The sequence below is a fragment of the Mchenga conophoros genome, linkage group LG3, assembly GCF_057382185.1.
Source record: "Mchenga conophoros isolate Kocher_MC1m ecotype Shallow Benthic linkage group LG3, M_conophoros_male_GT1.1, whole genome shotgun sequence".
Classification (NCBI taxonomy): Eukaryota; Metazoa; Chordata; class Actinopteri; order Cichliformes; family Cichlidae; genus Mchenga; species Mchenga conophoros.
The window spans coordinates 13132754-13147162 of NC_140528.1; the positions used below are offsets into that span (position 1 = coordinate 13132754).

General features: G+C 43.1%; 2 protein-coding genes across 2 annotated transcripts in view; both read left to right on the forward strand.

Moving 5' to 3' along the window:
* The window catches only part of LOC146577310 (uncharacterized), a 38790-nt gene extending 32750 nt beyond the window's left edge, over nt 1–6040 (forward strand). Inside the window, exon 5 of the mRNA XM_085267650.1 lies at nt 5950–6040. Coding sequence (XP_085123776.1) covers nt 5950–6040 — 91 coding nt within the window. The remainder of the gene's footprint in view (nt 1–5949) is intronic.
* Nucleotides 5609–14409, forward strand: part of LOC146577311 (NACHT, LRR and PYD domains-containing protein 3-like) — a 38483-nt gene continuing 29682 nt past the window's right edge. The window contains exons 1-6 of the mRNA XM_085253113.1: nt 5609–6083; nt 9723–9848; nt 9933–9977; nt 10265–10381; nt 13061–13201; nt 14194–14272. Coding sequence (XP_085109239.1) covers nt 9760–9848; nt 9933–9977; nt 10265–10381; nt 13061–13201; nt 14194–14272 — 471 coding nt within the window. The 5' untranslated portion in view covers nt 5609–6083; nt 9723–9759. The remainder of the gene's footprint in view (nt 6084–9722; nt 9849–9932; nt 9978–10264; nt 10382–13060; nt 13202–14193; nt 14273–14409) is intronic.

The following is a 14409-nucleotide window of genomic DNA, read 5'->3' on the forward strand; positions in this document are numbered from 1 at the left end:
TTCTTCTGTTTAGAGTCAAGTTAGTGTTTTGTGTCTTTGTTTGAGGCCTGATGTCGAGCAGAGGTGTGTGTAACTGCACTGGTCTGTTATATGTGTGAAGTGTGTGCTTCTCTTCAGCATCATCTTTGTCACTGCTGATTCCTTTGTGTCATCATGTGTTGAGAAGAGAGAACAGTTATAACGGAGGAGCAAAAGGAAGCCCTGAAATCTGCATCAACAAGGAAGTGTTGGCTCACCAGTGATCCCAGCAGAGCCACTGGTTTGGCTCCAGTTGTTCTAGATTCAATGATGTTGTTGCTACAGATACATGTCAGCATCTTTATTGTAGTAAAGTCTTGTAATGTGAAGATAGAAACAAGGCAGCAAACAGCTCCATGATCTGATCTTAATGATGTTGTTTTTATTTCTGTCTGTCAGAACTGCATTGGAAACTATCAAAGGTCTAAAAACAGCCTCGACCCTCCCACAGAGCAAACTTTACACACGTCATCTTTCAGCTACAATCTTTGTTGCAGGGATCTTCTGCCAAACAAGGCTGAGAGAAGATTTCTTACAGCTGTCATGTTGATGCTGTTTCAGTCTTTGGGCAAACACACTCATATATTAGGGCTGATATCGGGGCTGCACAAGTTCTTTGTGTTTGTGATCATGAATAACAGAAGTGTGCCTGTTGAAGATCATGTTTCTACATTATTATATGTCCTGTTATTGTTCTGTGTTATATTCAGCTTTCAGCATCCTTTCCCAGCCCCCTGTTACACCATCCATACAAAGCCAATCTGACTGTGAGCCAATGTGTTTGTTTGTGTTGGATCAATAGATTTGACAGACTTGGTTCATCCAGAGGGAAACAGTCCAAATTCAGATCTAATGAAATGATGGAGGCTGTTTCCTACCACGGTGCTGATGTGTGACTAACAAGGCTCATGGTCTCCAGCAGACAAGCGCCTGGAATGAGGTGAGCTGAGTGTTGCTTTGGTGGGTCTGTGCCCACCAGGGGCGGATCTAGAAGGGTGGCATGGGGTGGCAAGTGCCACTCTAAAATGATCCCTTGCCACCCCAAGTGCCACCCCAGTTTTGCATATGACAGTGTTGTTTATTAAAATAAGATCGCATTAACAGTTTGAGCGTAGTTACAGTCAGCAGTGAATATAAATGCTAGAACTGGATATATTACATAGTGTCTCCTCCCCCCCCCCCCCCCCCCCCGCACCAGTAACAAATGGTTCAGCCCATAGCAGGACCGGCTTTTGTCTTGTTTTCAGCAGCAAGCGATGCTTATGATCGTGCCAGAGCACATTTTGAACAACACCATGGGAATTTTGGATTTTACACAGGTGGGTGGATGTTACACTGTGGAAATGGAAGGACGGTGAGTGTTATTAACCCTCTGTGGTCCACGGACACGCTGCACCTCCAAATCACATGACTGCAGCAACGCTGAGTCTCTGTTTCAGCCACATTGAAAGTTCGGACTTCAAAGTTTTTACATATTAATTACAGGCCAGTAAATCCAGAGTTATGATCATATATATCAGCCATGCTTTGTTCTAAATACTGTCGTCATGTTTTTGTGTGTTTTAAGCGTGAAAACAGTAAAGAAAGGAAAAAATCCACGTTTCCTATCGGTGGAAAAATGCACCATGTCGACCAATTAAAAAAAGTCAACATGTGGGATTTGGTTGTTTAGGAAGAGGGAAAAGTTTTGGGAGTGACGGTAATGACAGCGAGAGAGAGAGAGAGAGAGTTTAGATGTGGCAGATTTGTGACGTTTAGTGTGGAGTGTTTACTTAGTGTGTTGTATTGTCTTGTGTAGCTGTTCTGTTGTGTAGTCGTTGTTTTGTGTGTCAGTGAGGGCACTAAAGGCACATTTGTAAACACTGTCACTAAGTAGAAAACCAGCGGAGTGATACGCCTGCTGTTGTCAGGCCTGCAGGTTTGTCCCTGTGCTCTTCTGTCTTTTGGTGGACAAACTTGTTTTTTACTGGCACACATCATTTGTGGGGCATCTTAATGCGACACCTGATTGTTCTCTTATTTTAGTTTTAGTAATATTTTTAAATTCCTATACAAAATGAAAAAAACAGCAGGTGTATTGGCTGCATTTTTAGATAAATAGTTGTTTATGTTTACAAAATGTACAATTTATATTTGCATTTCAAGTTATAAACATTTATTCAACATGTCTGTGTTTCTTTTACAGTAAAAAATACTGCTAGGATTTTAGGTTCTTTGTGTGATTTCAGATCAGTAATAGTTATATTAATAGTAATAGTAATACTAATGCAGTATGTCAGTGAAAAAACAACTAAATTCAGTTGAGCTGAAAAGATACAAACAAGGCAACGGGGAAAAATTAAAAAGAAACAATCTGAGGGTGAAATACAAACGTAAACTCAAAAGGAGTGGTGTAAATTACATAGGGCGGGTCGCTGGGACTTTATTAAATCTCCTTCGGCAACCTTATGGGGGAATAAAAGAATTTTAATTGGAGGGACATCGGTTGACGGGTTACAGTGGCGTAAGGCAGGCATCCTTAATGTGTCAGATTTATTTGACGGTGGGACTAAATGTTTTTTAAGCTTTGATAAAATTGTGGAGTTAAATAAGTTGCAGTGTAATCAATTCTGGAGATATGTTGTCCTGTGGGCAGCCCTGTGGAAGTCCTGCTCTCAAGATCACCCTTGGGTAAAGGCATCACCGCTAAGATTTATCACTTCATGCCAGAATGGTCAGCTGACCCTCTCCTGAAAGTTAAGGGCTACTGGGCCCAGGAGGTGTGTAATGGAGACCAGGGGTTCCATTACCTGGTTTGTATTGTTAGTGATTAATTGTTGGATTAGGAATTTAAAATAGGCTAATAAAGAAAACACATTAGTTCTTATGGAGTCTTTTATTAGGTTATTTGACATACGATTAAATTGGCAACTTGTAACTAGTGATGGGACGTTCTGTATCGAGGCTTCGGAGCGTGTGTCGAGTAATGGAGGCGGCGTTTCCGCCATGCGCGTATCGAGGCTTGCTCCATTTATGGGAGGAGCTGAAAATGATGACGTCTGAAGCCTCGCTGCCCGGCTGTACCACGTGACTGGTTCATGAAGTGGTTCGAACTTTGCTGCGAGATATGACAGCGATATAAACCCCTCAGACTTCATTCAAAAATGTGGGTGTTTGATGGAGAGTTGCGGTTAGTGAGAGTTTGGAGACAGTTTGGAGGTTTATGAGAGTGAGGAAAGAAAGTCAGGAGAGAATGGAGCCAGCTAAGAAGAGGAGGATGTCCTCCCCTGTGTGGGAACATTTTGATCTTATTCCTCCCAACAAGGTATGTAAATTTTGTAAACTTTCTGATGGAGATTTTTCCAGTTATACAAAAAGATGGATTATTCTGGCTCTTACTACGGCCAAAGGGGTCCTGCTAAGACATTGGTGGAAAAAGAGCCCCCTCCCTATGAAGAGTGGCTAAAGACAATGGCTCAGTTGGCGTCTTATGAAAAAGTGACGTATGGTTTATTAGACAAATTGCATCAATATGATTGTATTTGGCCCTTTACAAGCTGGCTTTCTGTAACTTGAAGAACAGGAGTGATGACAGAGTGGTGGTGTGGGGATTGGTGTGCGAAGAAAGAATAGGATAACTTTTTTGAATTATTTATTTATGTATTTATCCTTTAGTTCTGTTACTGAAGCTTAAAATGAAATAAATATTGTTGATGATAAAAAAAAGTTGGATTACACTCAGAGGAACAATCAGGACAAGAAGCAGACGAGGAGGAAGACTTAAAAGATGAAACCTTATCTAAAAAAAGAATTTGAAAACGCTCATAAAGAACGTGTGAATATGGTAAAGGCATATCAGAACAAGGATTAACAACAGAATTAAACATTTGAAATAACATACGGGGGTTTTGACCATTAGCCAGAATGACTTTGGAAAAAAAGATGCCTTAGCCATTCTAGCAGCAGTTTGAAAATTTGAGTGGCCAGTCCGTAACATAACTTTAACATGGGTTGGTTCATTTACCCACTGAAGGAGGTTAAAACAGTCAGTTAAAGCAAGAAAGTCTTATATATAAATATAATGAGCTTTGAGACTAAATGTGTTAAGTTGTGCTGTATGAATAAAGCTGAAGACATCTAAAGAAGGTGTTCCTGAAAAGTGGCTTTATTAGAACAGGACGGATGGATGAGCACAGCCCTCTCAGCACAGGGCTGACAGCACGTTTTTAGACCAAACTTTAAACTACATTTACTGGATTTGTTGCTTTTCAAAGACAGTTAAGAGCAAAGTCCAATTAGAAGAGCTGGTTCTGATGAAGACTCTGAACCTGTAAACAGCAGCTAAGTGAATAAAGATCTGCGTCCACCAATCCTCAGCAGTGACAACACTTAAACATCAAAATCCTTCATGCACACCTTTTTCTCTGCTGTGCTCAAAATGCTCTCAGCTGTTAAAGTCGAGGAGAAAAGTTTGACATATTTCAGCACCATTAAATGTTGGAGAAGCCTCTGAAAACCAGCTCACGGTTACTTCCCAAGCAAAAGCCTCTGCTTGTGTTCACAGAGCCTCAATCACAACAAATAAGGCAATAACAACACAAGTGAGGACAAAGTGACACCAGAGGCTGGAGAAGAGCCAGCATGAAGTGACCATTGTGTGTGCACACTTTCTCTTGGGCCCACTCTTCATATACCAGTGTGACAAAGTCCTGAGTGCAGCCTCAGTTTGCATGTTAGTCCACCAAGTTCCACCTGAGCTTTGAAGAAAACACACTCACTCTGGATTTTCACACTTGTTGGCTTCATACAGGAACTTCAGCAGTCGCAGTTAACGTGGCTTCAAATGCAAAGAATAATATTGTATCATATTATAAATGTTAAAGTCACAATAGGTTACCATTGTCCTACAATCAGCTACTTTTTACTTTCTTACTTCCAGCACATTTCAGAGCCTTTACTTTTTATTAGAGTATTTTTCAACACTAGTATCAGTGCTTCTACGTAAATAAATGCTGTGTGTACTTTTACCACCTGTGCTGACAGCTTTGCGTTGTTAAGAGCTGTATTTTCTGGTACAAAGGGCATTCAGCCCCGGTATTTACACTCTCCAACATGGATATATGAAGAATGTGAAGGAGGAAGCTGAACGTCAGAGTGTGTGCCTGTGTGCAGCCCCACCACCCGACTGCAAATGATTGATGTAACAGGTGTAGGCTGCTGGGGATTCCCATGATGCACTGGGTGTTTCTTCTTCACTCACTGTGTGTTAATAGACCTCTCTGCACTGAATCACACTTGTTGTTAATCTCTGGCTCCTGTGATGTTTGTAAAGTGTCCATGAAAAACAGACACAGCAGTGATTTGCAGTCACTTGCGTCCATATTGAAGGTAAAATCCTACAGAGACGACAGATCGAACTCTGGAAACGTTCCTGCTTTTAAACACACGCTTGAAATTTGATGCCAGTGAGACGTTTGAAACAAGCAGGGAAACTGGTGTCACAAACAGCTCACAGCCAATGAGCTCTGCTCTTTGCAGCCTCCTTCAGGGGCCATCAGCGATTGGACGGATGCTTTCAGCTCTGCTCTCGGTGCTAACATTATTTCTGGATGTGTGTTTAAAGTCAGCTCTCTGTCATCACTGAGCTGCAGGCTGCAGCAGAGCACAGATGTATGATATTCATGAGTGTGTCACAGGATCACGTGGGTGGGCTGTCCCACTGTGACACACGTGCACTAACCTCACTCTGAGAGCAGGTAACTGGAAGTGTGAGCTGCAGTTTTAGTGCTGACATCACAGACCAGTGAAGACGAACAACAGTGACATTTACTGAACACCTCTACGTTCCTGAATGCATCAATGTCACCGGTCTTTGAACGTCACACCACTGAGTCCTCCTAAACACAGCTCGGAGCGATGTTTCGTGTCCCGCTGTGACGCGCTGATGTTCAGATTTCACCAGTTTGAAGAGAACATCCAGTCACTGAGACGGCACCACCTGCTGTCTGAGGTCCAGCAGAAGAGCAGCAGCTGGAGCAGCTGACAGGTGGAGACGCTGGAGCTTGTTGTTGCTGTGTGAACAAATTGTAAGTTTGCTTTGTTTCCTCCTTGAACACTTTGACTGTTCCTGTGATGTTTGGACCTAAATGTTCAGCTCTTATTTCAGGACAAACTTTGATCACTCGTGTTTGAAGACAAATCCACATGATTGTAGATTATTGATCGCTTGGAATCAAACAGTCTGACTTCTTCATAAACAAACTGTGTGTGTTTGTTTGTGTCCTGTTTAGTTTGTCCTCTTCTCCCTTAGTGCTGACAGGCCCTGTAAAACATGCAGTCTATTTATAGCTGAACCTGATCCTGTAGCTGGGCCCTGCAGTCAGTGCAGGCAGATATCTGAGACCTGATCAGGGGAAACACTGGATCCTGAAACACTGGCTGCTCAGCCCTGGAACCACAGCAGCTGTTCAAAGTTATTGTGTTTGACAGTAAAGTGAATGTAAATGTGAGACACTGTGTGCTCACAGCTAAAGGCTGCAGTCAGCTGTGTCAGAGCCTCTTTCACACAGCGATCCTTTAATAAACCCTCAGAGCTCCATGTTGATGAAGCAGTCATGTGTGAGCTTGTGTGCTGACATGTTGACAGAGTGACCTCAGAGCTTCTATTGAGCCATAATGGCTCCTTTAAGCCGGCTCTGCTCTGTCAGACGCTTTCCTCTTCTTCACTGTTTCATCAATCTGCTGCACTCTTCATCTCCTCTGGTCTCTCCTCCTCCTCCTCGTCTCTCTGCTGTCCTGGTTAGAAAAACAAACCAATCAAACTGTGTACAGATTATTTATCAATTTATTTTAGACATCAGCTCAAACTTAATCAAACACATCATTACTGCAGTCATCATCAGTCAGCGCTCTGCTGCTCGTTCCTGTTGGATTCTGTTTCCACTCAGGGATGTTTTTCACTCCGACACTCTTTAAATGCTCAGATCTGCAGCTTGTTTAATAGGACAACAAACTGTAACCAGTGAAATGTATGGAGAGAAATATGCCTCCAAAATGCTACCAATAGGTTCAACATGATCCATCAGTGTAAACTAATATTTATAATGTGTGCATTGGTTTGTGTGTAACCTCTGAGGACTCACAAATGCTGCTTTCAATCCAACACAAACACAAATCAGTCTGATCACATGTTTTACAAAAACCTGAACAATGACTGATCAGCTCAGTTTGTCATGCTCACCTTCACTAACCTGATCGTTGTGTCTTTAAAAAGCTTCCTGTGGGTCAAAGGTCTAAACTTCACCAGCATCTCTCTCCATCGTTTGCAGGCAGAGGAGACGTGCTGGCAAAGTTGAACCTTCATCAACATTTACACTTTGTTTTCTTCAGCTTTCACTGCTGCTGCCTAAAAACAAAGCAACGGTACCAACGATGAAGAGCTCAGTCTGGACTGATTGTTTGCTTCAGTATCATCTGTGACGTCGTGCTTTAGCTCTTTAACATGTTAAATACGTTTTCCTGTGAAACAGTAAATAAGTTGAATAACAGCACTGATATCAGGGACAGTCCAAAAGACTTTGGTGCAAAGCACCATTGTTTTAAGAGCCAATGAACGCCTGTTTGTTGCAGATGAACTGGTCCTGCTGCTTCAGCACTAAAGCTAAATGCTGCTAACTGCACATAATGTCCTCCTGTATATATTCACTTCATGTATATAATGTTCTGTGTCTTTGTGCACAGTCGAGGAGCGCGTCAGGATACATTTCACTGTGTGTTGTGCTTGTATAACTGTGCACGTGACAAATCAAGAATCTTGAAAGGACAGTATAGGTGACCGCACTGATGCCTGTTCATAATTTCACCAAAGCTAATAAACTGTTGGCTAAATGTTCTTGTTGTCAGAGGTAAACAGAGGTGAGAGGAGCAGATAATAAGGATTAAAGATAATAATGTGTACTTTATTGATCCCCGTGGGGTAATTCCTCTCTGCATTTAACCCATTCACTCAGTGAAGCAGTGGGCAGCCGTTGGGCGCCCGGGGAGCAGTGTGTAGGGACGGTACCTTGCTCAAGGGTACCTCAGGGTAGCCGTTCAGTGAATTCGAATCCCTGGCCTTCCAATCATGGGGCGACCCCTCTACCTGCTGAGCTGTCCCTGCCGGTGAACTGCTGGAGAACTAAATGCTGCTAGTTGTCAGAGTATGAACTGTCTCGCTGGGTATACACTGTGATTTTTTCACTCGCCTTATTCGGCTTGTGCTCAAACTGCTCAAATAACTGAATCTCAGGGGTTAGAAGTTTGTAGGTCACGATGCAGGGTCTCACACTATACAGCCCTGATGCAAATAGATTTGATTTTCTTGTGATTGCTGATCAGGAGCCTGAGGTGTTAATTGCTTCTCATTACCCCATGTGTATTACACGATGCACAACACACGATGAAGGGCAAACTCGGGCCGATCCCCAAAACAGTCACACGAGTGAAAAATGGTCTCAAAATGGTCCAAAGATCACACAGTGTGGGCCAACTTAAGCAGTCAGCTCGGTCCTGGACATTGTTACTGACATAAAAAGCTGCTGTCTGCAGCCATGTCGGACCTGCTGCTTTGTAGAACTACAGTAATGGAGGATTTGGAATCAGAAAGGGTTTTATTGCCAAATGTTGAGCAGGTTTACAACATTAGGAAATTGCTGCGGTGCTTCAGTGCAAACATACTGTCAGACAACGCTTAAAGAAACATAAGAATAAGAATTAAGAGTGCTACGTAGAAAGATATATACATGAGTGCAGGTGGTGATCAGTGCCAAACATGGAATGATGCAGTGACACAGCGTAGGGTCATGTGTTAGTGGCGGGGACAGTCATGTGGTTATTGTTCATGTGTCCGACAGCAGAGGGGAAGAAACTGTTCTTATGGCGAGAGGTTCTGGTGCGAATGGACCGGAGCCTCCTGCCTGAGGGCAGCAGGTCAAACAGACTGTGTCCAGGGTGAGAAGGGTCAGCTGAGATCCGAGCTGCACGCCGCAATGTCCTGGAGGTGTACAGGTCCTGCAGAGATGGGAGTCTGCAGCCAATCACCTTCTCAGCAGAGCGCACAACACGCTGCAGTCTCTGTTTGTCCCTGATAGTGGCTCCAGCATACCACACGGTGATGGAGGAGGTGAGGATGGACTCGATGATTGCAGTGTAGAACTGCATCATCGTCCGTGTTGGCAGGTTGAATTTCTTCAGCTGCCTCAGGAAGTACATCCTCTGCTGGGCTTTCTTAATGACGGAGGTGATGGTGGGCTCCCACTTCAGGTCCTGGGTGATGGTGGTACCCAGGAAGCGGAATGAGTCCACAGAGGTGATGGGGGTGTCAGACAGGATGATGGGGGGGAGTGGGGCTGTGTGCTTCCTGAAGTCCACAATAATCTCCACTGTCTTCTGGGCATTCAGCACCAGGTTGTTGTGGCTGCACCAGGATCAGGCAGACTCATCTGGGTAAGCTTGCCTTGGAGATGGTCTGGAAGGATGGTGTTGAAGGCAGAGCTGAAGTCCACAAACAGGATCCTGGCATAGGTTCCTGGGGAGTCCAGATGCTGCAGGAGGCTGAACTCGGCTCTGTGACACTTTTTGTAGTGAACTGATGAAAGCTGCGTCTCAGATGTTAGTCCAACACATTGGACACGACCTCTGCAGCTCTCAGCTGATGTGCACATGAATGATTTGTGTTTCCTCTGCAGGTAGAAAGTGTGTGTGAGCTGATGTGAATTGAGCAGCATGGATCAGTGTGAGGACAGAGAGGAGGGAGTCCCTCCCTCTAAAAGCACTCTGTGTGGGGAACATGAGAGCCAGACCAAAGCTCAGAGGTGAGATGACCATCTCTAACTGTCCATGACTCTTCTCCATGTCACAGCTCAGCACTCACATCACTGCTGCATCATTATTCACAGGAACCAGCCTGGACCTCCACCCAGCTCTGTGTCTGCTGCAGAGAGGTGAGCTGTTAGCAACATGAACTCTTTGATGTCAGTTTATCTGATTTAAATGAACTGTTTGATGTTTCCTGGTCTCTAAACTGCATCTCAAAGGAAGTCACTGAACCTTTATTCCTTATTTCTATCAAACATGTCCAACATTTAAACTCCTGCTGCTCACAGTGGGACCATCAATAGTCCTGCACAGTGTAAATGACCCCTGGGTGGCGCTCTGTTCTTACACTGTGAAACACTACTTTGGAGTTTCCTTCTGCTCATTCTCAAAACACATTTTTCTTCTCTGACAGGATCCATGGGAGACCTGCTGGACCTGAACCTGGACCCAGCTGTGTGTCCTTACAGAGTGACGCGTCTTTAGATCGTCTCATTGATTTTAAAGTCCAGCCTGTGTCTGATGCAGAGAGGTAGCACAGATAGATAGCACTGGCTAACAAACAGCCATTATAATTCATCACACACTGAGAATAACAGACAAATCAACAATACATCTCTTCTTCTAATTAATGGCTAATTAATACTGAACACAGTGCAAAAGATTCAGTAAGCCACATCAGTGTCTACTGTCTATCTACTGTTTGCTATCATAGCCAAGTGGCTAACAAAGGTAAACAGCAGGTTTCCCTACTAATGAATGTTATCCTGTTATAACTGCCATCATCCCAAGTCACATCTGCTTACATTTATCTTTCACTTGCTCCTCCTCTTCTTTTCTCTTTTTTCTAAACTGAGAGCCTGATGACCTTTGACCTTTTCTTGTCCATCTTCCATTGGTTTTAATTTTGCACTCCAGTATGAACACCCATCCCCCAACCTGAGAATCACCACAACATAACCTAACAGACCGACACCTTAGTGCAAAGATGTGGTTTGTTTAGGGTTTCTCTTCTTTCTGGGACTCCAGGTGTACCGAGGGCCGTCGCGCTCACTTTTCACGTATATGTGTGTGATAGAGTATAGAAAACACATCGGGGCAAATTACTAGTCTGTATCATGATATCTTCAGTTTCTGTGTTTGTTGATTTGTTTTTATTTTGTTTTATCGTGCGAGTTGTGAGCAGCGGTCCATGTCGCTCGTATCAAAAACCGCCACTGTACACAGGGGATGCAAGGAAACTGAGCCATGATTAACACTAAATCAAAGAATATTAATTAACCCACAAAACACATGAGCACTGGGTCAGAGATCCAGGACCATAACAATTACTTTCTGTTTAACACATTTTTGGGGCGTTCTTATTTTACATCACTACAAGCCGCCAAACAGCTAAGCCTCAATAGAAACGCATGAAAAGCAGCCTCTTCTTCTCACCAGCAGATGTCACATTAGAAGAGATGACATATGCCAAACTCGTGGGTTTAAAGTGGGACAGTGAATGACTGCAGGTGTCCATAAGTTGCAGTTGTGGTACTTTAGCATCTAGCTAGCCTACTGAAGAGGAGAATAAAGGGAAAATCATTTTTAAAGTGCCAGGTCATTTCAAATACAGCAACATCCTGCAAAAAAACTGAGGCAGACTAACTGTGCTTTGATTCAAGCTGAGTACAATCAGAATTAAAAAGCTTGTATTTCCATCTACTGATATTTAATTATTATATTAATATAAGGTTCAGTGAGCTTTGGACACAAGCAGGTGGTAGAAACGAGTTCGTTTTACTTTCTTACTTTGAGTATATTTCAGAACCTGTACTTTTTACTTTTAGTTTAGTAAAGGAACTGAATTAGTACTTCAACTTTTACTGGACTCACAGCTGGACCAACGAGGCCCTGAGTGAGGCCGCTGTACATGATGTGAAACAGATGTTTCTGCCACAAACAGAAATGTGCTGTGAATATTTGGTTTGTAAGGACGTTTCTTTATCTGATCGCTCTGCTGTCGCTTTGATTTTAAAAGAGAAAAATTTTTTTCCATTAGTCCTGGATGTTTGTTCTGTAGCCTCGGATCGAAAGTTAAACTTACACATTCAACACGTTGCATGAAAACAACATGAAATTCTGAATTTTACGGATCCGAAATGACCATGTAACCTAGAAACAGCATGTTTTTATGGAAAATTTCTCCTCAGAAACTGGACTGTGAAAAGAAAATGACACAAAGCGATGATGAGCTGGTCCTCATGTTCCTGAACGAGAAAAGAAAGAAAGAGATTCTGGTTCTCAGAGCAGCAGCAGGGACAATGTCAGGGTTACATCCAGGAGTTAAAGCTCTGGCTCATGTTTCAGGATGTCAGTGAGGAGTTTAGTTTAGTTTGAACTCTTGTTAGCAGAGTTGGGATCACATATGAGGAGGCAGAGGAATCTTTCAGACCACTGAGTGAGCCGGAGCAGCTCTGACCGATCTGACCAATCAGTGATCTAATGGGTCAGATCAAAAAAATCGAGCTTGGTTAAAAAGATATAAAATGAACCTTTCAGAGCATTTTGTGTGATTTTTATGGAGAAAATCTGCCTCAAAAGTGTGATGGCTGCGTGTGCTGTTATAAACCAAGATTTAAAAATGTGTGCAGTTGTAACAGCTGTATGGTATTATTCCACTCGTCGCAAATCTCAGTGAGTCAGAGCCTGAAGGAGCTCTAAGTTCATCCTTGTTTCCTCAGACTGTTTGAATTCAGTGTGTCAGAGAAACAGAAACATGGAGGTGTGTTCATGGAAGCGTCTGATCCCTGATGTCAGAGAAACTTTACATAATTAAGCAGAGCTGATTCGGAGCTGAGATCTGCATCAACATGAACGTTACATGTTAAACTAGGACAGTCACAGATATCATGTGTGAACTTCATGTGATCCTAAATGGTATGAGTGACCATAAAAGAGCTTTAATTCAAACTGAGGTCGCAGTTTACAGAGAGCTGACTGTAGCAGACTCATTGCTGTTCCTAATGTTCTGTCAGTTTCTTGCTTTTTGTGTTTTGTTGTTGGAAGGTCTTAAATGTCAGAGCCAGCAGGTGAGATCAGGTTTCTGTGATCTCTGATATGGATCATATGACCTGGTTTCTAGGTCACATGGCAGGTCAGAGGTCAGCGACTGTAACTCGGTTACTCCTGTTAATGTGAACTCACTGAGTGTTTGTGGTTTACCTCTCAGACTGGCTGAAGTCCACAAGAAGATGATGATGGAGGAAGAGGAGGACAGAGCAGAGTCTGCAGGGTCCAGCTGTCCGTCTGTGAGGAGTGACCGGTCCAAAGGTGAACCTCCACACTTCAGTGGTGAACCTGGAGCAACGAGGTCAGAGAGCTGTGATGACTCCTTTACATGTTTGTGTTTCCTGGATAAATATGACCTGAAACATCCTCAGATTGTTACAAAGATTCATTAAAAAGAAAACAATGAAAGAGAAAAGATCCAAATGTTCGACTTGGTCATTTGCTGTTTGAGGACAGTGATGCTCATATCTGTGGGGAAAGTGTGACCTGAGTGGGTTCATGTTTGTCTTTAAAGAACAGAGCTGCTCTGATTCTCTTTGTGTCTGATCTGTTAAACAGTCTGAGAGGTCACACAGAGACCCAGCAGCTAAAGCCTGGATCATACTGGCTGCTGTTACTCCATCAGGACAACACTGAACCACAGTGGTGTGGATGTAGTGGATAAATCCCACCATACTGATGCTCAGAGTTAACCACAGGGAACAAAACCAGATGTTACCTTCAGATTGTGACCTTTGGAGTGGACGATGCAGATTTCAATAGAGAATAAATGTTGTTGTTTTTCAGCTGTGAAGAAAGAATCTAATTTTCTGAACTTAAGAATTTATGATGCTGGAAACAACATGGAGACTATAACACAACATTTCCACTGTGTTCATAGAATGAATGTAAAACTGTCAGACATTCATTAAATATGCAAAATGTCTACAGAAGCATCAGAGGGTCAGACGTGAAGCACTCAGTGATTTTGATCAAATGACTCATCAGTTATTGATCTGTACTACACTGATCTACCACGTTAGTAAAGCTGGTGTTCTGGTGGTGGAGGGAGACTCGGATCATGTTCTGGTTTTGGAGCAGTGATCTGCTGATGGTTCAGTTTAATGAGCTTCTTCAAAATCATCCCTGACATCACCACTGAAAGGACGTCCATGAAAACAGACTGAAAATAACTGATATGTTCACAATCTGAGAGTTTAAAACTTGACAGACTTGATTCAGATGAAGTTATTTGAGCAGAAACTCATGGATCTTTATCCTGTGTTGATCTAATCCTTCATGGTTCCTCCACAGAGTGGAGCAGCAGAGCTCAGAGGTTCCCAGTGGTCAGTCTGCCCAGCAGCATCAAACACAGCTGGACTCCATATTTATGGTCTGTACATGTACAACAACTACTGTTACATCTGTTCTGTTCACAGTCATCTCCATGCTGCTCTTTGTAGACCAGTGGATCGTCAGTGTGTCCAACATGGATCTGATGTTTGGCTCCATGATTTCAGTCTGATTGGC